The sequence below is a fragment of the Lutjanus erythropterus genome, chromosome 8 (assembly GCF_056507025.1).
Source record: "Lutjanus erythropterus isolate fLutEry1 chromosome 8, fLutEry1.hap2, whole genome shotgun sequence".
Lineage (NCBI taxonomy): Eukaryota > Metazoa > Chordata > Actinopteri > Lutjaniformes > Lutjanidae > Lutjanus > Lutjanus erythropterus.
In genome coordinates this window covers 29426976-29450996 of record NC_139324.1, presented here as the reverse complement: position 1 = coordinate 29450996, position 24021 = coordinate 29426976, and the positions used below count along the sequence as shown (strand labels likewise).

Here is a 24021-nt window from a genome sequence, read left to right as displayed (position 1 = left end):
TAACTTACCCGTTTTGCATAGCAGCTGCACTCGGGTCATAAGTGAGCGTCATTCCAGCCTGGGAGCAAAACGAGACACAGGTTTGGTAACTTAAGTGACGCACACGACACTTAAACAACACAACACCATCACACAAAAAGTCTTTTGTGTATCTATTGTGCTCAAACCTGAGAGAGGGCAAAGAACATGACCAGGATTACAAAATTATGAGAGTTGAGTGGCAGATGTGATGCATGTAATTTATGCCTTTAAATGATTCTTCAGCATCACGAACCAGCATTTAAATTAAAATGGAAGCTCTCACTGAGCAGTGACAGAGCTCAGTGGTACCCAACCTTTCTACTGGGTTTCATTGAGTAAACTGACCCCTGACTAAGGGACATATTTCATGGGTATTTTATTTATATTTAATGCATAACAATAATAGTAGAAACCAACTGATAAACTGTACAATTAACCCAAATAAAGAACACAATAATTGCAGGAGGTTTGTATAAAATTAGCAATTGCAGTTGCAACAGAGATGAGTTTTGCTGATGTTTAAGGAATCTTTAATACAATTTTCTGTATCATGTATTTTTATTTTTTTTTAAGTAATCATACATACTTAATAGTCTTCTTTTTTGACAGATTTTCTTCTCTCTGACACTTTTAAGCTTTTTAAATGAGCGCTTTTCTGATGCAGATGACTGTTTAGCAGAAAGTCAATATTCTGTGATTACACCTTGTGGCCTGGGGCCTTTGAGCTTACATGTGACTTAAGCAGAAAACCATGTATAAGTCATTGTTTATAAAACCTTATTTTGGGTTGGAAATGATCTTATTTCTGAGCAAAGTCTAGACTTCACTTAAGTGATTCTCCTGCTAGTCATGTAGGGGTATTTGTGTTTGGGATGCTTACGTGCACCTAAGCCCACAGATGAATGTTACATGAACTTTAGCGGTGTGACAGAAACTATCAATTAAAGGTGTGAGGAATTAACAGTGACACAATCCCACATTATGTGCCTGTCAACCCACTGTTAATCCATCAGTTAATACATGTCGCCCGTCTTCAACCTCCTCTACCATCACTTTGATCTCGTCTCTTTTGCTCAGTGGCTATTCCTGACGAAAACTCTCATTTGTGCTTCATTATTTAAGGGGAAATCACTGATCATATAGCAGGCGTTGTCAACTATGTATTAATGTGAGATTTATAAATCACAAGTTAAAAATAGTTTTTTTAATGCTTTGTATCTTTCACGACTCAAACGTCAGCACACTGTCTGAAATGATCTGATAGTGAATATTTATTTTGAAAAGTTTTCTTACTTCCTTAAAATCAAGACGGCTTCACGACCCCTTATGAAACTCTAGCGACCACTAGTGGGGGTCAGAACCCAAAGGTTAGGAACAACTTACATAGGTTACAGCGCTGATGCCCTTCCGTCTCAACCTTTTGAGTTTTTTTTATTTCTATTCATTTACACTGACTAGATGACGTTATATGATGTTACCTATTTATTCTATATTGACATGTTTTTATTATTCTCTTTTATCGCTGTGTCTTATTTCTACAGTGTTTTTGTGTCTTTGGCTTTGTGTTTTAATTTTACCTTTACTTTGTCTTGCTTTTGTTTGGCCTCACTGTTTGGCCTTCTGTTGTTATATTGCTTCCTGGGTATCCTGCTCTTGTTTTGCAAAGCAGACAAATCAAGAGCAGGGTTCATATGTTTCAAAGTCACTAAGCAGAAAAAAGGTTTTTAGAAGGGCTTGGGAAAATATTTTGACCAAAATTTGATCGTTCTGATTCAAATACATAAGGAACACTTCTGTGAAGCTACAGAATGATAAAAAAAACTAGCTGTTGTTTGTCATACAACAATTTGTGTTTTATTATTCCTGTCTGGTCATGAATTGGTTCCTGTCAGCCACTCAGACCACTCACTCCATCCTGGGCACCACTTACCAGCCTGGAGTCAGCGTCTCTTCCCCAACCCCGACCATTCTGGCCAAATTTATTCTGACTTTGCCTCTTTTTCTGTCCACCATCAGCAAACTTGCACAGCAAGGGTTCAGGTGGTGCTATAGAGAGAGAAGTGGCGAGAGAATAAAATAAAAGGTTTGTCTTGAACACACGCACAATACACAAACACACACAGTGCTGTCTGTCATTGCTCGCTGTACAGTCATTCACTCCCTGAAGCCTGGGAGAGCACATTTACTGGCCGGCCCAGGAACACAGACATCTAATTTGGCAGCTGTGGAGCTGTAATCCCCTCCCCTTCCTAAAGGAGGCAAGGCCAGCAGAGACTATTTCAGTCTAATAATCCAATTAAAAAGCTTAGAGAGGGAGTGGAGGCCACACAGAGGAGCTCTCTCTCGTTTTCTTTGTCTGTGCTCTGCCTCTTAGGGCTGAGTGTACATGAGCTCTTTACCAGCAGACTCACTGACTCCTGTTGGCTGATTCATGCCTATTCAACACCGTCCATTAACGTTGCATGCATTATAGTCATTACGAGACAAATCCAGTAATTTTCTTTCACACATTCTATTAATGACGTGCTGGTTAAACAGGATCTTTTTACACAGAGTTTCTGCAGTGTGTGTACTAATATAAGATAATTACATATCTATCTTACCTGGAACACCTGCAGGTGTCTTAATAAACTTTCCATTGAAGTGAGAAATGACTGCATCACATTTTTCAGTTGACTCCATCCTGAAGTTATAAAACACACAAAGAGCATGTCAACTGCAGTAATAGGCTGAGCAGGTACTTTCCAAGACCTGCTTCCTTTCTGTGGGTGGAGGGGTGGTTTAATATAGAAATTAGATAACATGCCCTATGAGTTCATATGTTGTAGAATTAACTTGCAAAGTCTTCACCATTTGGGCCACACAGACCTATCAGAGCACACCTTCACATGCAAACATTCCTATGACGATATTTTTGTCCTGCCAATCACAAACCAGGGCCTCGTCTATCAGGTATTTCAGTCAAATGTCAGGTTACGCAGGTACAACTGGCAGAAGCCAGCATTAGCATAATTATATCGCCCAGTCATAGTGAAAGTATTTTTTTAAGTTTCTATTCCTCCATACAGGAACTGCACTGTCTGCTTTGTTATCGGCAAACGTAGCTATGTGATTTTTGGTATTAATATTAGACATTAAATACTTTCTGCATTGAACTGCATAAGGAGAAAGAAGCAAAACAAAGTCTGTTTTTTAACATTTTTTATTCACTGTATTACTGGTAGCTGTTAGAGTTATACTGGTATGCTGATCCCAGAATTTCAAATGTTTATACAATACTAGTGCAAAGAAAACTGGGACCGATCCCATCCAATATTGGTATCATGGGAGCAATATTGACGGAATTAAATCAAGGGATATCGAACAATGTCACAGATCCACAAGCAGATCCAATTAGATCCGATTTCTCTGAGGTTCTACATTGTTAATTAATAAAGTTAGACAGCATGAAATGAGATATATATTAAAGCTTTCAAAGTATTTTACACCAATATTTATCACAAGGGACCCATGTTCCGTAACAAAACACAGCTGGAGTGAAGAAATGTACTAGCCACCTCAGTCATGTCACAATAATGACAATTACCAACATAAACAACCACATTCTGAACAAACACACTGCAAACACATTGCAAACAAAAAGTAGCATTTGCATGTTGTAATTTAAAGTAGCAAACTTAAACTTTCTTGTTACTTTTCGTTTCAGTTTGTAAAGCATTAATGCAGGAGCGTCGAACTCAATTTCATCTCAGGCCATATCAGCATAATGATTGCCCTCAAAGGAGCAATAAATGTAAGATTGTAAATGTATCTGCTTCTGAATTGCCTCTGCAGTCCATCATTATTGGATTTAGTAATAACTTAATAAATAATAACAAGCTTTGAATGCAGAAGTCATGAAATTAAAGTCAACAGAAATAATGGCAAGTGAAAATTCAAGTGTACAACTGTATTCGATTGTACTGTATGTGTATTTTTAAAAATTTAAATATAGAAAGTACTGTACTGGCTTTTCTCCATTAAGCACAAACATGTATTCACTTTCCCATCTCTCACTGAATTGCTTTCCCTCTGCGTCAACATTTCCTTTCTTCAACATTTAGCTGCTGAAAACAGCTGCATGATATTGAGACGTCTATCTCTTGTATACTGACATCTAGCAGCTAGATGCCTTTAACGTGCAGATACCAAAATCAGGATCAGCACTCCTGGACATGTAGTTTAGGAGCACTGGACTTCTGTAACAAAACACAGAATTCCACTGCACAATTTATATTCTTTGCCAGCTCTCGCAGGCCACATAAAACGAGGTGACGGGCCAGATTTGGCTTGCAGGTCGTGAGTTTCACACATTTCCATTGATGCATCATGGGTAATGAGGGCTGGCGGACAGCACTAGCTCTGGTATTGGTATAGTATTGGTATCAGCAGATATCTAAATTCAGATGATTGAACTGGAACTGAAAAAAGTGCATCTGTGCATCTCTAAAAAAAACAATACTCTTTTGATACCACAGCAAAAAGATAAAAAGTCCTAGGTACATGAAAAGGGATAATCCCCCTCCCCCTTTTTTATTAACAACTTCCTGTTACATAAAAACTCACTGAACACTGTCTGGTTTTGCTGCAAGCTGAATTCCAGTCGGAAAATAAAGACTGAACTGAATGTCTTGAATAAGCTCTTAGATCATTTTTAAATAGGTTCCGTACTCTCAACACTATAATTAATGGATATTATATCATTTTAAATGTGTGGTACTGAAAAAATATATCAATACCTTTGACAATCTTAGTCACTGCTATCATTAACTGCCTGGATCTCAATCCTTTGGTATTGTTTGAACTACTTTATCTCTAAATAATTACCACATTTCCTACAGACTTTGTTGCCTAATGTTGAAAATAAGATATTGTCACTGTTTACCTTCCCCCTCCCTAACATCACCTCCATGTTACTGGTTTTATTCTCATTTACTGCTGTGCATTACTTTCTTTTGACCATGAAGCATCATCCCATCTCAACTGGATGACACTTTTTTAGTTTAATCACACCGCTGTGTCATATTTGGCATAGTTTAGATGTTAAAATGTCATATGCAGCACAAGTAAGAATTGGTTTCTTCTTCTTATTGTTTCAGGACCATGAGTCATTGACAATAAATCACGTAAGGATCTGACCTTGCAAAGCCAACTCCTCTGCTGCTTCCACTGGGGTCCCTCAAGATGCGGGTGGATATGACCTGACCGAAGTGCTTCAACATGTTCTCCAGTTCCTGCTCATCCATAGACAAAGGCAGGTTGGAGATGTACAAGTTTGTCGGGTCTTGTTCTTGTTGCTGTGTGATGGGAAAAAGAGAAATGTAATTACATGACAGGAAATGCTTTAAACACACTTGAAAAACAGAAAAACATCTCTTATTAGCATGTAAAGTAGAAGCAAGAGAGGGGGGAGGATGACATTTCTTTGGAATTACATATGATTTATCCCTGGAAATGGCTAAACATTTAATAGACTTCTAACATGGACCTCAGTAATGGGGTTATCATGTGTCTGCTTATCTCTGCTTCTTCCTGCCTGTCTCTGTTGGGGGGTTTTGGTGGTAAAGGGTCACTATGAGCAGTGATAAATCGAGATTTGCATGCAGCCCACGCTGGCTTAAGGCTCACATCAGCTGATTTCTTGCTGTATTTTAATAGCATCAGCAGAAACATAAGACACGGCTACGAGTCCCAGGGGAACGGCCTCTCGCCATTAATATTCATCAGTGTTGTGCTGTTCGGAGTCAGCTACAGGGACAGGTTGGATTACTAAAAGTAATACACTGACAGAAAAATCAACATTGCAGAATTAGAGGACGATGAATGAGCCGCAGCCTGCGCTGCAACAAAACCCAGGGAAGTTGAATGCAGGCTTTGGTCGCAGAGCTGAGCATTTATACAGCCGAGCGTCACCTCAATAACCCCCCAGTTTGGCAGCTGATAAATTGTTAATAACAGGAAGCCGATTTCTTCTCTGTTGTTATACATCACTTGATCATTACATTATGCAAGATGAATATTGACGCGGTGACAGTTTCTATTCTAGAAGAAATCATACTTATTAAAAGAGGGTTTAATGTAGGGTTGGGCTGATGGACGATTGCGTCCACTGAGCGTCTACCATCTTAACATTGTGATTTAAAAGCCTTCTGTATTTGAGCCAGTGTGTCCACTCAGTTTCCACAAGGCAGGAGGTGTTGGCTGAGTTCCATTTTTAACATGTGGTCGAAAAAATAAAAAGACGCTGTTGCTGCTGCGCTACATCTCCATGTTTGTTTTCCTAATCAAACCTCTCTTGTTGGGCGAATCCAAGACCCTCGGTTACATTGGTGGCAGTTGTGTTTCTTTTTTGCAGTTTTCTAGACTTAGCTTCAATTAGCTCAGTATAGCAGGCCTGCTAACTTTGATTCAAGTCTCAGAGGCTGAACATAACTAAGTTATGAACATGTGATGTGTAACAGCGATACCATCCTCCACTGGGATGTTTCGCTGTGGATGTTGTCATGTCAGTTTGGTTAGACATGAGCCAACCCTAATTTGAGGGTGATGTCAATGTGTCATCACTAGAGAAAAATGTAGAAAATCTCAGAGACATTCAGCGACAGAAACATGTCACTCCTATAAGACAAGACAGGCATTTTTCAAGCAAAAATGTCAAGTTCCAGCTTCTTAAATGCGATGATTAGCTCCTTTTCTTTGTCACGTCAGATAGTAAATGAAGAGTCTTTGGGTTTTGGACTGCTGGTTGGACAAAAGCTCTGGGAAACTGTGATGAGCAGTTTCTCACTTTTTTGGAGAAATTCTTGTTAGTTACATCCTTACACAACTCACTGGTAGAATATTAATTAATCAGGAATCAGGATTTCTGATATTAACAGGAAAAAATCTAAATGTAACACTGAAAAATCACCTATTAATACAAAAACTAAAGTTTCGATATCAACCATCTATTTAGGGTAAAACTAACTTTTACTTTCACTAGATCTGCAATGATTAGTTGAGTAATTGATTTACTTGATTGAAAGAAAATGAGTTGTCGACTATTTTGATAACCGATTAAATGTTCAAGTAATTTTTCAAGCAAAAATGTCAAATATTTGCTGGTTCCAATTTCTTAGATTTGAAGATTTGCTGCTTTTCTTTGTCACTTATGATAGTAAATGAAGAGTCTCTGGATTATGGACAATTTTAAGAGATGCTTTGGGCTCTGGAAAAATAGCGATGAACATTTTTCACTGTTTATAGACTAAACAATTACTTAGAGCAGGGAACTTTTATATTTAGTTGATTTTGGAGGCCCCTTTGGACAAAAACAGTAGTGCTTGTAGTGTTTTTGGTGGTTATTACCACAAAGTAAAACATCAAAAATAAAATTATCTCATATAGAGGCATCAGTATTAAATTGGTTTCATAACCAGCGGTAGTAGCTTTAATAGATCACCACCCATCGGGCAGTCATTAACTGTGACGCACATTGACGAAGAGAGGTGCAGCTGATGGAGGAGTGTTACTCTTGCTTACACCTTGTACAGAGACAGGTAGTATGATATGCTATAAATTGATGTCATGTACCACAGAAATGTTGTTCTAAACGATTCAAATTGTGATATAAGATTTGTATGAGAATGTAAAATGCAGGGACTTTAAATGCCATCCTCGGCGGGCACTACAGTAGTGGTAATGAGGGGCGGGCATATGCTGCGCTTTCACTTCCCCTACCTACATTTAGCCTGCTGGTCCAGAGATCGGACTGTGACTTTCAGTTCACAAGAAATACTAGAAAACAATGCTGTTCCTCTATAAATTTCATCCACACAGCTAGGTAAGGCTAAGAATTCCATGACAGACAATTTTAACTGTAATAATAATAACTTATTATACAAATATAGTTGCATGTGTGCAGAGAAAGGGAAGCACATAATCAATTATCACAAGACATTAACTGAAATAGCCCAAGGTAAAAAATAAGGGAAACTCTTATCTGACAACTTCCCACCACCTGCCATTGAAATAATAATGAGACAGAAAGCCTGTTGAAGGGTGCTTGGGCAGATAAAAAAACAGGAAAAGGGAACCTTTTTCAGAGAGTCCATTAAGCCCAAACAAGCTTCAGCAATAGTGAGAATAAAGCTGGAGTGAAAGGCTCACACTTTATAATGGCATTTACCTTCCACAATACACAGATTAAACTTTGGCATGCCCCTCGAAGCTGCTCTATTTTAATTAAAAAAGTAAAATGGGTGCACAGAGGCATGTCAAGAAGCTCCACAGATCCCCAGACATGGAAATGAGGCCAAGGGTTCTTGCTCAGTGCTGTATGGGAACTAATTTCCCCTGACTGGTTCCTGTGTTACCATAACAACACACAATTATTTACTTCCTTTTCTAAAAGTCAGTGAGAGTAGATGCTTAAAGTGATAAAGTCCAACTTTAAAGCCCTTCATCTGATAATCTCCTATATTATACTATGAAGAAATAAAGTTTGATCGGTAGTATATTGAAATCCTGAATGACTGTCTGTTCATGCAACGCTGCCCACCGTTAAAGAGAACAACCAAACAACCTCTTTAACTTAACAATCTACTATAACTCCTACTTGCCTTGTTAAGATGAGAATTTGTATTTCTTGCAACGTTTTCAAATGTTTGAAATAATGTTTGCATGATTATTTTCGTTGAAATAAGCTTTCAGGCAGGGCTGGGTAATTTGACTTAAATAAATAATGTCTTGATATTGTTAGACTATGCTATGATATATGATATATATGTCTATATACACATTTTTTTCTAAAATAACATACAGTGAATTCTCAAATAGTGCAGACATATGAGGAGCTTATACAACATGGTAATTGCTGTAGATTAAACTGCTCAAGAGTAAGGTTGGGCAATCGGACAAATGTATAGACTATCTGCAACTGGATAAGTACATAATTTTTGGGGGGCGAGTTTTGGCATTTTATTTAGCTCTGTGATGTACTCTCACTCGGTGACAGAGTGCACCCCCACTGAGCTGAAGGATGAGTGAGAGGATAGTTAATACTGAGTTTTAGTTTTGGTGAGTTTTATTTTGTTTCTGTCTGTCAAGTTGTCAAGATGCTGTTGATACAACAAATGTCTCGCTGGAATACTACAGTTAAATGCAGCCAAGTGCTCACTGTTAACATCTTGGCAAAAGATAGAATTAAATAACATTGTGGCCTCACAGTTCATTAAGCCTCAAGATCAATTCAAGTTTAATAAACACAAACAAGAAATCCCCTCCACTGTTTGTTTTCTGTTGCACTAAAACCTGATAATGTGTTATTTAGGGCTACAACTAACCAATGTTTTAATTAGTGCCAATTAATGCCAATTATTTTCATGATTAAACAATTAATTGTTTAGTCTATTAAATATTTAAAAAATGTGAAAAATGCTCATCACACCCAAACTGACGTCTTTGAATAGTTTGTTGTGTCCAATCAACCGTCCAAAACCCAGTGACTCTTCATTTACTATCATAAATGACAAAGAAATATGCACATTTACGTTTGACATTTATGCTTGAAAATTTGCTGAAATTGCTAATTGCTTATCATAATAGTTGGCAGCTAATTTTCTTTCAATCAACTAATTGATAAATTGACTAACTGCTGCAGGTCTAGTGTTAAATAACAATTATTGGAAATTGCATGACTGTAGTAAATCTAGGAGAATATCTCAGCTTATTATTTATGCAGATCTCAATTAAGTGCAAGTGCAATAAGGATGGGGCTGCAAATTGAAAAAACACTCGCTTGACTTGTGCATAAACTGAGATTTGCAAGCTGCAGCAACCTGGTGCAAATGTGTCGTGGATGCAAGTGCCTTAGTAAATGCAGTGCTAATGACTAAAATCAAATAAAGTTCTGTACACATGGATGCACAAATACACACTGTTGTCAGCACATGTTTCCTTCATGATTCAACTCAGTGATTTCAGAGTCACTGAGCAGTCTACAGACCAGTGATTGGGGAGCATATACCCTGCAGTAAAGGATTCCCAGTCCTGCTATTTAATACCACAAAGATTAGGTTTAAGTTGCCTGACCAGCCAGATGGATGTCGCTGGGTGGCTTGTATGGATGTGATATCAGGATTAGACTGTAATGAATCCTCACCTTTGCCATCTGAGCTTGGACACCAGTGGTCTTCAGGGCAGCCACAGCTTTCTGCGCTGCAGCAGGGCTGTCAAAGTCCACAAAGCCATATCCTGAGGAGACAAATAGCACAGTTACAGACAATATTCTGTAGCCAGCACAAATAATGGCTATGCTATGTGTGGTCATTAGTGGTTATAATGTGTTATTTTAACAAGGCTTTACATGCATTGTGCTACTGAGTGACTTTACAGTATGTATTTACCTACTGTTGCATTATATAGGTCAACTGAATTGTGTATATTTATGTGTGCTTTTGTGTGAGTGGAAGTAAAGGTGGAAAAGCGCTGAGGATGCAGATACCAGTGTGACGTTCATGGCTCAGGTCAGCTCTTTGTCCTGAGGGGTACAAACAGGGTGAACCTATAGTCCCTAACCTCTGCTGCAGCTGTTAAATTTAACCTGTTCAGGCTATCTTATGGTGAATATGTCAGGGCTCTTTCAGCTGAGAAATGGGTCACATTGGTAGTATAGGTTTAATGTGAATCGTTATTAGTTATTACTATATGTACTCTGTCAAAAATGTCTTTCAAGAGATAGTCCAGAATACTCAGTGTGGGGCTATATGAGGTGTTAATTGATAGTCAGTGTATTTACCTACAATAGATGCCAGTCAGTATGGAGAAGCAAAGAGGAGTACCAGCATGGAAGCTAAGCAATGTGGACAGGGTCAGCAGCAAAAGGCATTTTAGCCACTTAAAAAGCAGGCCCACCTAAAACAATCAATATCCGTTTAAATGTACACTATATTTGGAATATTTTCACTGCTTTACTTTGCCACCAGACAGGCTTGTCCGAAGGGAAACCGTTGTTATATAAGACAACTGTTGCTCTATCCAAACCAACCAAAACTTCATGAATGTTATCAGTAATTTTACTTTGCAGAACATGGCTGTTGCTGGCCTACCACTGCCTTGATCTGTTAGTTTGTTTGTGTAATTGTGTGACTTTGGTGAATTCAAACTATGCTTTACAACTCTGAAGTCTCACAAAAACACAAACAAAACAAAGCCCCTTTTATAGTGGACAAAAACCCACTAACATCTGGCTTTTGTCTTTAATAGGAAAGGGTACAATTGACATTCACTCCTGGATCAAATGACTCTGCTGTGGTCACAGGTATTTATCAGTTCCATCAGTGATGGACACATGACACCCAGGTAGACATGCTAATTTTCAGCTCTTTGTGGTGGGAGGCAACATTTTATTTCCTATAAATTCTTCACAATAAAAATCCCCCCATTATTTTGTTATCTAAAAGCAACAAAATCAGTAAATGTTTGCTTTTCGCCAGCAGTAACTTAATACGACTCCATCAGCTGAAAGTGACGTGAAACTAGAGATGCACCAATTGCAATTTTCTTGGCTAATACCTGCCGACTTTGATTTTGGCCGGTTCCAATTTTCAGTCTTTCTAAGAAGTATAATTGATAGAACACACAAACATTTTTTTCAGTGTTTTTCTTCAATGTAAAATTAAATAGGATGTTCATAATAAAACACTGGCTAAAATTCAGTTAGAAACTACAAAAGAAATGAGAGCTGAAAACACAGAGACTTTTCATAATGTCTTTCTCTCTGCTCCTGCACAGACATGAGTTGAGTCTCAGCTTTCTGGCACACATCAGAAAACAAAACAAAACAAAACAAAGGTAAACTCCTCTACTGGCAATGGGAAAAGGATCAGTTGCTTAATTCTACCAGGTTTAGCCTCATTTAAAAAAAACACATATATGTGTTAATTTTAGTGTATAACAGATTGAGGCAGTGACAGACCAGTAACTTCTTTGAGTTTGGTTGTTGTCTTATATAACAGTGGTTTCCCAGCAGAAAAAAAATGTCTCACAGCAAAATAAAGTGGTGAAAACATTCTAAATATAGCATACACTGAAATTGATACTGATATTTTTAGGTGGATCTTTTTTTAAGTGGCTAAAATACCTTTTATTGAAGATCATGTCCACAGCAATACCCTACTGGTGCCCCTCTCTGCCTCTCCAAATTTTGGGTGTGCCGACCGGCAACTGCTATAGGTAACATAAATCCAAAATAATCCAAATTATGTCTTAAAAGCATTTTGTGAAACACAAGGTTTCTCAAGGTTATTGCTAAAGTTATTTCTGTCTTCTATTTAAAATTCAGTCAAAGCTTTACAAAGTCTTTAACAGTGTCCTCTTTCACCAAGAGCCTTCGATTAACTGGCATCTGTATAATCCAGAGGAGAGTGACAAAGCATTCTCTTAATCCCATCAGCACTGGAGAGAATCAGTAAGTCCCTCTTTAGTCAGTTGGGCAGTCTACTAGAACTGGACTAAGACCAACACTATCAGTCAGCAGGAAGAGGAGGAGTCAGCCACTTCTTCCCAGGATCCACCCACAGCAGTGACACACCAACAGACAAGGGCTGAGGCTTAAAATAACACGAAGCTGGGAGGCGGCTTTAAGCAGCCTGGCTGTCTGTTTCCTGACTTGCCCGGTTCATCCGAGACAACTGCATAGCTGCTGAATGACTGAATGTTTTGACAGAACTCACACCGCTGGATGTCTACCAATTCTGGAGAAAGTACAGACGTGGTATTCTCTGTTACAGTGAGGTGTTGAAAATCCTGCGGGGTAGTTCATGACATAAAAGAGGGTGATGTTGGAAAGAGGAAAAAACAACTTCACACACCTTTGCATTTGTTTGTTGTCTTGTCCAGGATGGCCTTTGTTGATACAATTTTGCCATACCTAGGGGAGGAGCAGAAAGCCGAGGCATTGTTAGCTGGATTATGTACCAGACGGAGCCAGTTATAAAACACACAGAACAGAGAGGGAGGGTTGAGCAACAATCTATGACATCACCGTAAAAATATGAGAAACAGGAAGTGGTTTCCATGGGGTGCTGAAAATCCCCACCATGTGAGTGCAAAGCTTAACAGTCCCTTTTCTTTAACCACACTAAACCACCATATACAGAGTTAAGTCTCTCTAAAGAGAAGTTAGGTCACTTGGACAGTTGGGTTTATCAAAAACTTTTTTTTATTATATGTAAAGTTTTGACATATAATTACTGTTTTCATTTCATATTTAGGAACACTAGTAAACCGTTTTTTTTTTCATGACACTGTTGTCACATTTGACAACTTTTTTTTTTCACTCGCAGATGCTTATATGTATGTGCAAACCGCTGCCTCACAGAACACGCAGATTGTGACATTCAGAAGTCTGGTCTGGTTCATGTTGTTGCCATGGTTTCAACAGAACAGTCATGTATGCCTGCAGAAAGGAAAGTGCTGATGGTACATCTGAGAGTAGCAAGTTACTACTGTGGCATTTCTTTAAAAAGGTGTTAAAATAAACTTGTAGTATCGAGGTGAATAAATTAATAAAAGAGTCTAAGAGTACTTTTGGTGCAGATTTTTTTTTAAAAAAGCTTTTAGAGGCATATTTATTTATATTTCACAGTCTTATAAGGATTTCAAGATACCCAAAACTTGTTAATACCACAATAAAAAGTCAAAAATATTATGTTTATCGTAATATTAAAAAACAGAGTAAAATCACGACTTGAAAAAATGTCCAACATTTTTGTTTGCATACATTTTGTTTTTAACTTAAAGTGCTTCTGCTTTGTTTCTTTAATAAAACAAAATAAATGCAGCCAGGTGTGATCTAAGCACGTGCAAAAAATTGCCAGGAATTGTCTATGACAATGAATTCTTGAATTATGAATGTGCCAATGCAAAACAAAAACAATGCAGCAGTAAGCAGCTGTCTTTTTATAAAATAAAATAATTAACTATGTAATATCACAATAGAGTTTGCAGTCCAATAAGGCATCAAGACAATGTTTCATTGCTATATTCCATATATTGTTATTAGGGCTCGACTGATACTGGATTTTTGGAGTGGATATCAATACATCAGCTATCAGATATTCTTTATGACAAATGCATGTGTTCTGTTGAAAAAAAAAAAGTTATAAGGCCATATCCAACAACATGCATGCTGATACAGATATAGATCGATTGATAGTCCAATATTGAGCTGACAATATCAGTCGACCGAGCTCTAACTGTTATATTCTTACTGTCTCATCAACCTGGCAAAGGTCTATAAAAATCATGTCAGTGAAACTGGGATAACAAGACAATATTGCGAGACAGCTGTTCAAAGATGGTCACCTCTGGAATCCTCTAATTAATTCTAATCAGTTTGCAGTAAAGTTTTCTATCTGTAAAGCTCTAGTTTATATTCTGAAGAGTTTCTATACTCAGTGACGTGCAGAAGAAGATCTTTTAAGTAAGAATAATGTAATGTAAGTAGGCTTCTTTATAAATACATTTCTTCTCACATGACCAAATATAGTGGACACGCTCAGTCCACAGGGATCATGTTAAAAATGACCTATATAATCTACAGTGACAGTGATACAAGCCGCCATGTACCCTGTCGTCATCCAGGAGGATATTTTAGCCAGGGATTAGGTTAAATGCTAAACTGGGTGAAAGAGCACAACCTGATAGCCTTTCCTTCATCTGAACTCTAATCTCATGTGTGGCAACAGCATGTTTGCTCCTACACTATCATCAAAATGTGCTAAAATCACTTTGACATGTAGTTAGTTAACTCGTTAAAATGTGCTTTCTAAGATACTGAACACTGATGTAGCTTTAAGTCCAGCCAGATCTCTGCTAGACATTCAGCCCAATGGCATCCATGGTAAATCTGCACTGAAAATTGTATCATGGGCTTGCCTTGCAACAAAACGTCTAATTCTTATGAACTGGAAAGTCAGGAAACTCAACTGTTTCAACCCGAATAAGTGGATGGCAGATTTTCTGGATCTTATAAGAATGGAAGAGGCATGCATCATTTTTTTCGATGTGGATGCGGAAGGGAGATAATAATCCTTAGATTTAAACCATATATATTGATTGTCTAAAGATCAGCAATGTAATGTAATGTGTCTGTAATTGATAACTCAAATGCATGCATATAATCCTGTGTTATGCAGGGATACATGCATAAAATGAAATGATCTAATGCTGTAACCTCCTTTTTTCTTCCTTTTATTTTGTTACCTATACATATATAGATAGAAAGATATATATATATATATATCTTTTTTTTCCTTTTTCCTATTTTTGCTTCTATTTTTTGTCCAGCCTGCAATGTCTTTTTGTTTTATCACAGAATCACAATAAAAACTCGAACTTCAATGGGGAAGTTTTCTAAAGATTATTCAGTGTGACCTTGTGAGACATTTTGAATGCACACGTAAAAAGAGGGTTTGACCACCGATTTACATAGGAAGTGACTTTAGGTTTAAGTCATATTTGTAGTGCGAAGTAGAGCTGCAATGATAAGTTGTCAGCTACTACTTGCAAACTATTGTGATACTCTATTAATCAGTTTGAATATTTTTTTAAGGAAAAAAAAGTCAAAATTCTCTGATTCCAGCTTGTTAAAGTGAAAATTTATGGTTTCTTTACTCCACTATGACAGTATACTAAACATACTGGGGTTGTGTGCTAAACAAGTCATTTGAGGAAGTCATTTTGGGCTTTGGGAAACAGTGGTCATCATTTTTCAACATTTTACAGACAAACTATTTGATTAATTGAGAAAATAATTGACAGCAATCAACAATTGATCCAAAGTGAGAAATACTTTCACATTAAAACAAGCAAAAAAATCATTGCTGAAGCCAGTTTCAATATGTTATATTTTACTAAGCAGTCACAGAATGAATCAGTAGCTTTGTTTTGCAAAGTCAGTATCACATTGTGAAGATGAGGCCTCAGGAAAAGAAGCAAATTGAATCTCCGAGGCACCAGGGTGGTCTCACTGCTTGGCAAATATAAAACATTCAGCACACAAAGAGAGCTGTGGATGATCCCAGTGCTGACAGGGTCTGTCCTTTATACACACACATGATATATGAAATCTCTTCTGCTATCACCACCTACACTCTGTCCTTGTGTTGACTTAAAGAAAATTTTTCATGTTATATTTAAATGAAGCCTGAAACACTGCCGCATTTGTTATAATCTCAAATATACACATATAAATCCATATGTGTCTCAGCACGCTCTCTGCATGGTTCAAACCTAAGTGTTATAAAAAGCTGATTAAATCTTAAATCCTTCTGTGGAAGATGTTTAAACAGACCTGTAGGGCTCAATTTGTCATTCAACCGCTTCAAAATCAGCTTATTAGAGAAGAAGAATATGTACTGTAACAATGAATAACAACAAAGACAAAACTTTCTGATCATTTAATACAATAAATGTGCAATTGTACTTGTTAAATGGCACATTTACATCTTACCCTCTACTTTTTCACACTTTATTTCTGTTTCTATTAATAAATATGTCAAAAGGTGACTCTAAAACAAAGTAGGCCAAAAAATCAATGGCCGATCAATAGCAGATAATGATGAGAGGAAGTGTGGTACTCACGGCTGACAGAGCTTGACCAGGTCATGATCTGTGGTTGAAGGGGACAGGCCTCGGATGTAGAGGTTGGTTTTGCTGAGCTGGTCCCAGCCTGCAGTGCTGCTGCTGCTGCTGTTGGTGTTTGTGCTCGGGCTGGGTGGAGCCATGGGGTGTGACGATGAGGCAACAAGTGGCTGGGAAGGCACAAAACACACACAAAAACTATGTTGAATTCAAGTCCATGCTCTGAACTAAATAATATTGTTTACTGTACCTCCATCTTATTGTATTGTGCCAGTTTAACCATATCAGTATATGGTCCTTGCTCTATGCTAGTAAGTCTAAGTGAGTGAAAAGTTTTGCGGGTTTTAAAGCTGTGGATTCTGGAAAAAGATGTCTGATTGTTATGTCACATTCCCAGGCTGTCAAATTACCAACGCTTTGGATTGGTGGCACTTTCCCAGGATGTCAGTATTTCATAGCCTGAGAATGAGACTCAACAATCAACTATCTCACCGACCTGTGATTAATCAAAGTCTCCTCTCACTGGCTAGACTTTTTAACGCCTGAAAACAAAGCCAAGAGGAGGAGCAGGAAATTTTCTCTCAGACCTCTTGAATTACTTTATGCTGAAAGGTTACTGTGGAATTTTTGCCTAATTATGCCAAAAAATAAACTGCCTACCCCGGCTTAACAACTGATTTTGCTGCAACTTTGGCGCAGCACCAACATGCTGCAAACACAATTTGATATATTATCACCTTTAAAAGTTGCTACAGCAAAACTGTTAGCAAAGTTGCTTATTTACACATCCAGCAGATATGAGCCCCTTTTACACTGTAAAAAAAAAACTCACTAACATCTGGCTTTTTTCCTCAATGGGAAAGGGTACAATTAGCATTCACTCCCAAATCAAATGACTCTGCAGTAGTAGTAGCAGTAGTGGATAATTTCACCCCTTTTCGGCTGAGGCAATGAAGTCTTGTCACCTCTGTTGATAACTTCTGCGACTATTTTGCTCCTTTTTCATACACATGCTGCTTGGCTTGACTTGGTCAGCGTAGCAAAGTTTGCACCCGCTTGAATATGTGTATTTACTGATGAAGCACTTGTCTTGAGTTGAGAGGCTAGACAAATGTTTTATTTCTGTTTTTTACATTCAAAGTCTTGTGTTTAGTTACCTAAAAGCTTTTATTATGAAGCAGCAAAATCAGGAACAGAGATTCAGTTAGAAGCTACAAAAACACTGAGATCTGAACACACAGAGACTTGTAAAAACCTCCTTCTTTCTGCTCTCTTGCACAGCCATGAGTTGAGTCTTGGCTTTACAGCATACATCACAAAAAAATCCCAAACAAAACAAAACAGAAAGGCAAACTTACTGGTAATGCAAAAAGGGTCGACTGCTTTAGTTGCTGTGTTAAAAAACCCTGCATATACCCACAAATTCTGGTGTAAGTACAGTAATGAGTAACTTCAGCACTAATTTTGAGTCCTGTTACTGATGACCTGATGAATCCAAGTCCAGAATTCCCCCTCTTTTAACAGTTTTGCTCTCCACCAACTCCTGAAGGAAATGGCAAGAGCTTAAACTGCAGAGAGCTCCACTGTGTACACTAGCTAGCTGCTAACTGTGTCCATCTGCCAACTGGGAGGTTAGGTAGCATAAAGTGAGTTTCTAGAGCTTTTTTTTTTAGAGTTGAAAACAGCTGATTGCTGTGTCTGGAAATGACGCTGGTGAGACCGGCGAAAGTGAACCAAACCATTTAAGCTGCAATTTGTAAAACCAAAACAATGGATTAAAAGATGCTGCTACGTAGAACTGTGGAGAGAGCTGTGTTACTACAAGTAAGCCCTTTCACATGTACGTCATCATTTGGTCTATTGTTAATTTAATAATACTGATGAAAGCAGGTTTAAATAGGCCAAATCCTTGACTAAGTCAGGACTAAACAACAACTCAATGCAAAATGGCAGCAATGAAAACGAGATAAATATGATTATTAGGGGTGTCATGATTCTACAAATCCATGATTCGATTCGATGTTCAGGTCAAGATTCCATTCAATTTTTCGATGTAAACATTTCTTTTGCACTGAAAATTATGCCAATGTTAAACTATCAAGTCTTGATTTGTAAAGATCAAGAGATAGCTGGTTTTATGCCCTGACAACGGTCACAGATGTGATCAAATTCACTGAAAAGATGGTATCAAGTGTCATCTTTGAAATGTTCTCTGAAAATGCACCAAAAAATACTGCCAGGATTGCTGATTCTGCCTTTGATTTCAATTACTGAAACTTAAAGTTAATTTCAATAGATTTTTTTTTAATATTGAAATTATGATACCCTGAATTATTTACTTAATGTTTTACTGAGCCATATAAGAATGTGATAACTGGCCTATGGCATGCATGACACGTCTGGATGAAAATTCAGTGCCCTCACTCACACATAGTCACATATAAGGGGGGAAAAAGATAAACTGTCTGGACAGTCCATCATTAGTGTCATGTGGCTTTAAGTCCACTGTGAGGATTAATGTTTCACAAAGCAATGATCCATATCTGCAGAACTATCTCCATCACACCTTCGCAGTCAGCACAATCAGGGTCCACAGGGGCTTGTAGCTCTGACATCAGTGTCACACTCATGCCACACAGCCTCAAGGTGTCGAACAAGCTATTTGCAGGTCAACATAAACAGCCATCTCCGTTGTAGCGCCAGACTTCTTAACCTCACCGCTCTCATTAGTGAGTGGTTTTATTTATATGCTCAGAATGGTTTGAGAGACAATTCTGTCTTTTTTTCTATTGGTCAAGAAAAAAATAGTGAGAAAGTACTATGTTTTCTCTTTTCTTGCAATTTTCACATACTATTCAGTCTTGGTGTGTTTTCTAAGTCTATGTGTTGCTTATGATAGCTGCAGAGGGCCTGTCCAAGTGAGGGCAAGGGGGAAAAAGTTGAAATCCTTCAGTGATTGAGCAACTTTGTGCTCTATGTTTACAAGATACAGATGTCTTAGCCTGAGCGAGCAGTCCCCTTCGGGGATTTGTCTTCTTCTTTACTATCCGACACTGATTATCCCCCCCCACCCCCTCCGACTGAGGAATCACAAGCTGAGAGGAAGCTGATGGAATCCGAAGCATGAAGTGGTGACAGGATTGAGCAATCCAAGTCTGGACTTCAGCCTGGAGGATCTTCTCTTGTGACCGACTGGTCGACCGCCTCACATTAATTTGACCTACTGTTTTCCAGCTCAGTAGTGGCATAAATCCTCATATAGTTCACCTTCTTCCAGTTAAAGGCATACTGTGCAAGATTTTCCTAAATAAACAATAGACTCATGTTAGCATAATCCCTTTCAATCATCCCTTATGACCCACTAAAAGTGTGTGGTGGTGTCTGAATCTGCACAGATCCTGTCCTCTGCCTGTATTTTCTTATTTTCTCATCATTCTGCTGTGTTTGGAGCGCTTTAATGTTGGTATTTCATGACCTGGGAATGAGACTAAAAAATTAACAACCTTTCTGGTACATTCACAAACAGCAGCTGACAAATCCTCCATATTCTACCTGTAACCGCTTGTTTTAACATGGTCCGTGTCACCAAATTAAATTTATTAATAGGCTTTCAGTGTATGGTGTGAACAAAATTGTTCCACAATTCAAAGAGCAAGGGATTACCTGAGGAGATTTAATAAAACTGAAGAGTATGGCTGTCAGAAAGACAACAGTAATTATGTAGCTACTGTTGCTACATGAATAGATGACAGAAGAGTAATCAAGAAATCTTTTGCAATAGATGCATGTATCAACAGACTGAATAAATGTGAAATGTGTCACAGTTGCTCTCATGACTGGGTATTGCCTGGGGACACGCATCACAAATTAGACCACAGTCAGGCCAAAAACTTACTAAACATTAATTACCAATGAAACAGGAATTACTTCCAAAGTTATGCTAAATAATATTAAGTTTAGCAGCAAATATAAAGGGCTGCAACTAACAATTATTTTACTCACTGATTAATCTGTTGATATTTTTCTCTATTCATTAATTAGGCCTTAGTTGTTTGGTCCATAAAGTGAAGGAATGGTGAAAAATGTCATTAATGTTTCCCAAAGACCAAAATTATGTCCTCAGTTGTCTTGTTTTTTCCAAATTTGGTTATCAAAACAGTTGCCATTTCATTTAGTAGTCGATTAATAATCAATTTATCAGTGAAGCTCTACTTGCTTGCCAAAATAACAGTGGCAAGTACTGTGCCAGCTGCAATGATTAATCAATTAGTTGTCAACTATTGTATTAATTGCCAACTATTACAACAGTAGACGGATTGGATTGCCTCTTTTTTTAAGAAAAAAAAATTCTCTGATTCCAGCTTCTAAAATGTGAATATTTTCTGTGGGAAACACTGATCGACATTTTACACCATTTTATAGCCCAAACAACTAATCGATTAATCGAGAAAATAATCGATTGATTAATTGACAATGAAAATAACAGTTAGTTGCAGTCCTTCACACCACTGACAAAGTTTTTCATTTTTGCTTCTGAACTTAGGAATTACTTCCAAAGTTATGCTCAATAAACCGTTTGCTTGGTAATTAATGTTTAGTAAGTTTTTTGCCTGACTGTAGTCTAAGCTGTGATTCATGTGTCCTGGTAATAACCAAAAAATCTGGAAAATTTAGAGCTGGTCATGGGGCTCACTGTGACATATTTCACATTTATTATAATTTAGTCTCATGATACATGAGTCTGTTGAAAATGATTTCTTGATAACTCTTGTATAACCTATTGATGTAGCAATAGTAGCAATGTATTGCTGTTGTCTGTGTGACGTGACAACTATTAGCATCAGCCCTAGTGTCATCACAGTAGTTCAGTCTTGAGATATACTACACCTCCTTTAACATTTAAAGTACAGTATAGGCTAAAAGAATCTGCATTTGCATCTTCTTTCTCAGCATCTCAAAAGTACGATTCTTGAACAGTAAAAGACCAATAATGAAACACGCCCACACCCAGCAAAGCTCAGGCTATTCCCTGTTTAAGTGGGTTTGGTGGTTAAGTTTTATGCATGATTTTTGGGTAGATGCTATGGAGATAAAAAGTGTAAATTTCAGACCAGTATCTTCATAGTTAGAGATTAGAGCAACAGTAGCAACCATCATCAAACCAAATGCATTAGCGAGCTGCAAATATGTCAAACAGCAGTAAGTTTCTACCATATATACCAACCCATAATCCATAATACAGAGAATGCCTGCAACAGAGCCCGAAACTCCTGAGTACAACTTCCCCTTTCTGTGGGACTGAATCCTGTTTTCATACATGTGCCTCATACTCAGATGCAGGGCTGAGAGAGACTGTGATGGGGGAGAGGACAGCATCTTATCAGCCGGCTCCAGACCAGCAGAGCCTGTCATATCCGAGCTGGAAATACACAGGGCTTCCAGTAACAGGCCTCGCCCATGGAGCTCTACAGCCACAGGATAACAGCATGAGCACAGCAGAGTAAATATGCTTATTTAAATCTTTTGGCTAAAGGGAGTTTTGAAAAAAGAAAACTATATGTAAGTGGGACAAAGTCAATGCTTCAGTGGACAATTGGCCAAACAACTCTGTACAATACAAAGAAATATAATATGGCAAGACAAATAAAGGTGTGTGAATTACATTTTAGTAGGGAGTATGTGCTCCAAATATTTAAAGCTACAGGGAACTTTCATATTTTATAGATATGTTCATATTTTCACCATAATAACCACAAAATATAAAGTAAAAAATAAAATTATCTAAATAATAATCTAATCCTGCTTCATTTTGTAACTTTGCATGTGAAAATGTAAACACAGCCTCTTTTCATATGATTTCAGAGGGTCCAACCCAGTGGCAGGCTTTAAGAATAACTATAATAATAGCCAACCCTCTCTGTGACGGCTTATAGAGGTCATAAAAATGTAGCAGTTATAAATTAAGACTGTTAAATAACTAGTTTTTTAAAAAGTCATTCCAGTAGCTTTAAACTAATCTATGGCTCGTATCATTGAGAGTGAGTTTGATCAAATAAAAGCCAGCCAAAAATGTTCACTGAAACTAGAATAATAGTATAATACCGTTGAAATGGCAAACTAATGTGAGGTGGTGTTCACTGTCAGCTCATGTGTTTTTTCATTTACAACCCGAAATATCTAATAAGTGATGCTATTGGAGTAGGTTAGCCACTATTTCGCTATGTGGCCAGTATAGACATTACATCAAGTGAAGTCATACACAGGCCCGTACTGTATCTCTCCAGCAGTATCGGACCTGGACCGCAGCGCTAGCAGAGCAGCAGGTATTCTCATTATGCATAAGCCACACACAGGACACTTGAACACAACACCGCCATTTACAATAATACAAATGAACCAAAGTAAGTTTTCTCTCTGTTAGAGCGTCGGCTATACGTAAGTTTGCTGCCAAATTGCGACTTCTATGAAGTCAGCTTTGTGGACGTAATGTCTTAAGGCTGTTTTTGATACACATTGACGTATTTATTTACCTGTTTGCGATACGGAGTCCTTAGTGGGTTTCCAGTATTTGCAAAAATCATCCTCAGTTCCAATAGGGAGGGTAGTTTTCTTTCAGTTAAGCTACAATTTTCTAGCGAAATACATCAAACTCCTGGTATAAGTATAAAATTATTCGACATGGATATCCTCCTTACTCCGATAAAGGACATAAAAATAGCCTTCTATACATATTAGCTGTGTACATATCCTTATTGACGTCGACTATCCGGCAACTGAAACCTCCGTAAATTTGTCCCAACTTCGATCGCCCAGCCCCGTTTGTTTGACTGGCTTCATTGATTTGCAGTCAGCGCTGCGCAGGGCGACGCTGCTACGGTAGGAGAAACCATTCGACGCCTTGGTGTAGGGGTGGTCTTTTAACACTGTTGCCCAAAAAACACGACTATTTGCATCTGTTTGCCCTAATCAAGATTTAAATGTGGATTTTTCGCGTTTGCGAAAATACAGCCGGCTATTTAAAATGATCTACGCTGTCTGTGTTATCTGAATACATAAGATGAAGACGTTGTTTCCACCTCTGTTGATGTTCGTGTATTAAAGGATGCATACCAAACATTCCACTGTGCGGCTGGTTCTAGATGTGATATTCTGACAAGTTTCAGTCTATTATTGCGTTTGACTTGCACAACTTCTGGAAGAGAATACTTCAAAATAAAGTCAAATCAAGCAGTCTACTGATGATCAGCACGAGTTCCAGTGTATACGACAGCGATAAATTGGTCGGATTAAGCCTGACTAGAACTGATCACACCTTTTAAAAGACGCCGTATCCAT

General features: G+C 38.0%; 1 protein-coding gene across 1 annotated transcript in view; it reads right to left on the bottom strand.

Annotated features, from left to right (window-relative positions):
• The window catches only part of rbms1b (RNA binding motif, single stranded interacting protein 1b), a 28125-nt gene extending 4575 nt beyond the window's left edge, over positions 1–23550 (bottom strand). The window contains exons 1-8 of the mRNA XM_084725216.1: positions 23217–23550; positions 16687–16856; positions 12912–12970; positions 10202–10293; positions 5200–5357; positions 2625–2704; positions 1952–2067; positions 9–58 (exon numbers count right to left, since the gene is read on the bottom strand). Coding sequence (XP_084581342.1) covers positions 9–58; positions 1952–2067; positions 2625–2704; positions 5200–5357; positions 10202–10293; positions 12912–12970; positions 16687–16856; positions 23217–23267 — 776 coding nt within the window. The 5' untranslated portion in view covers positions 23268–23550. The remainder of the gene's footprint in view (positions 1–8; positions 59–1951; positions 2068–2624; positions 2705–5199; positions 5358–10201; positions 10294–12911; positions 12971–16686; positions 16857–23216) is intronic.
• Positions 23551–24021: the final 471 nt, after the last annotated feature.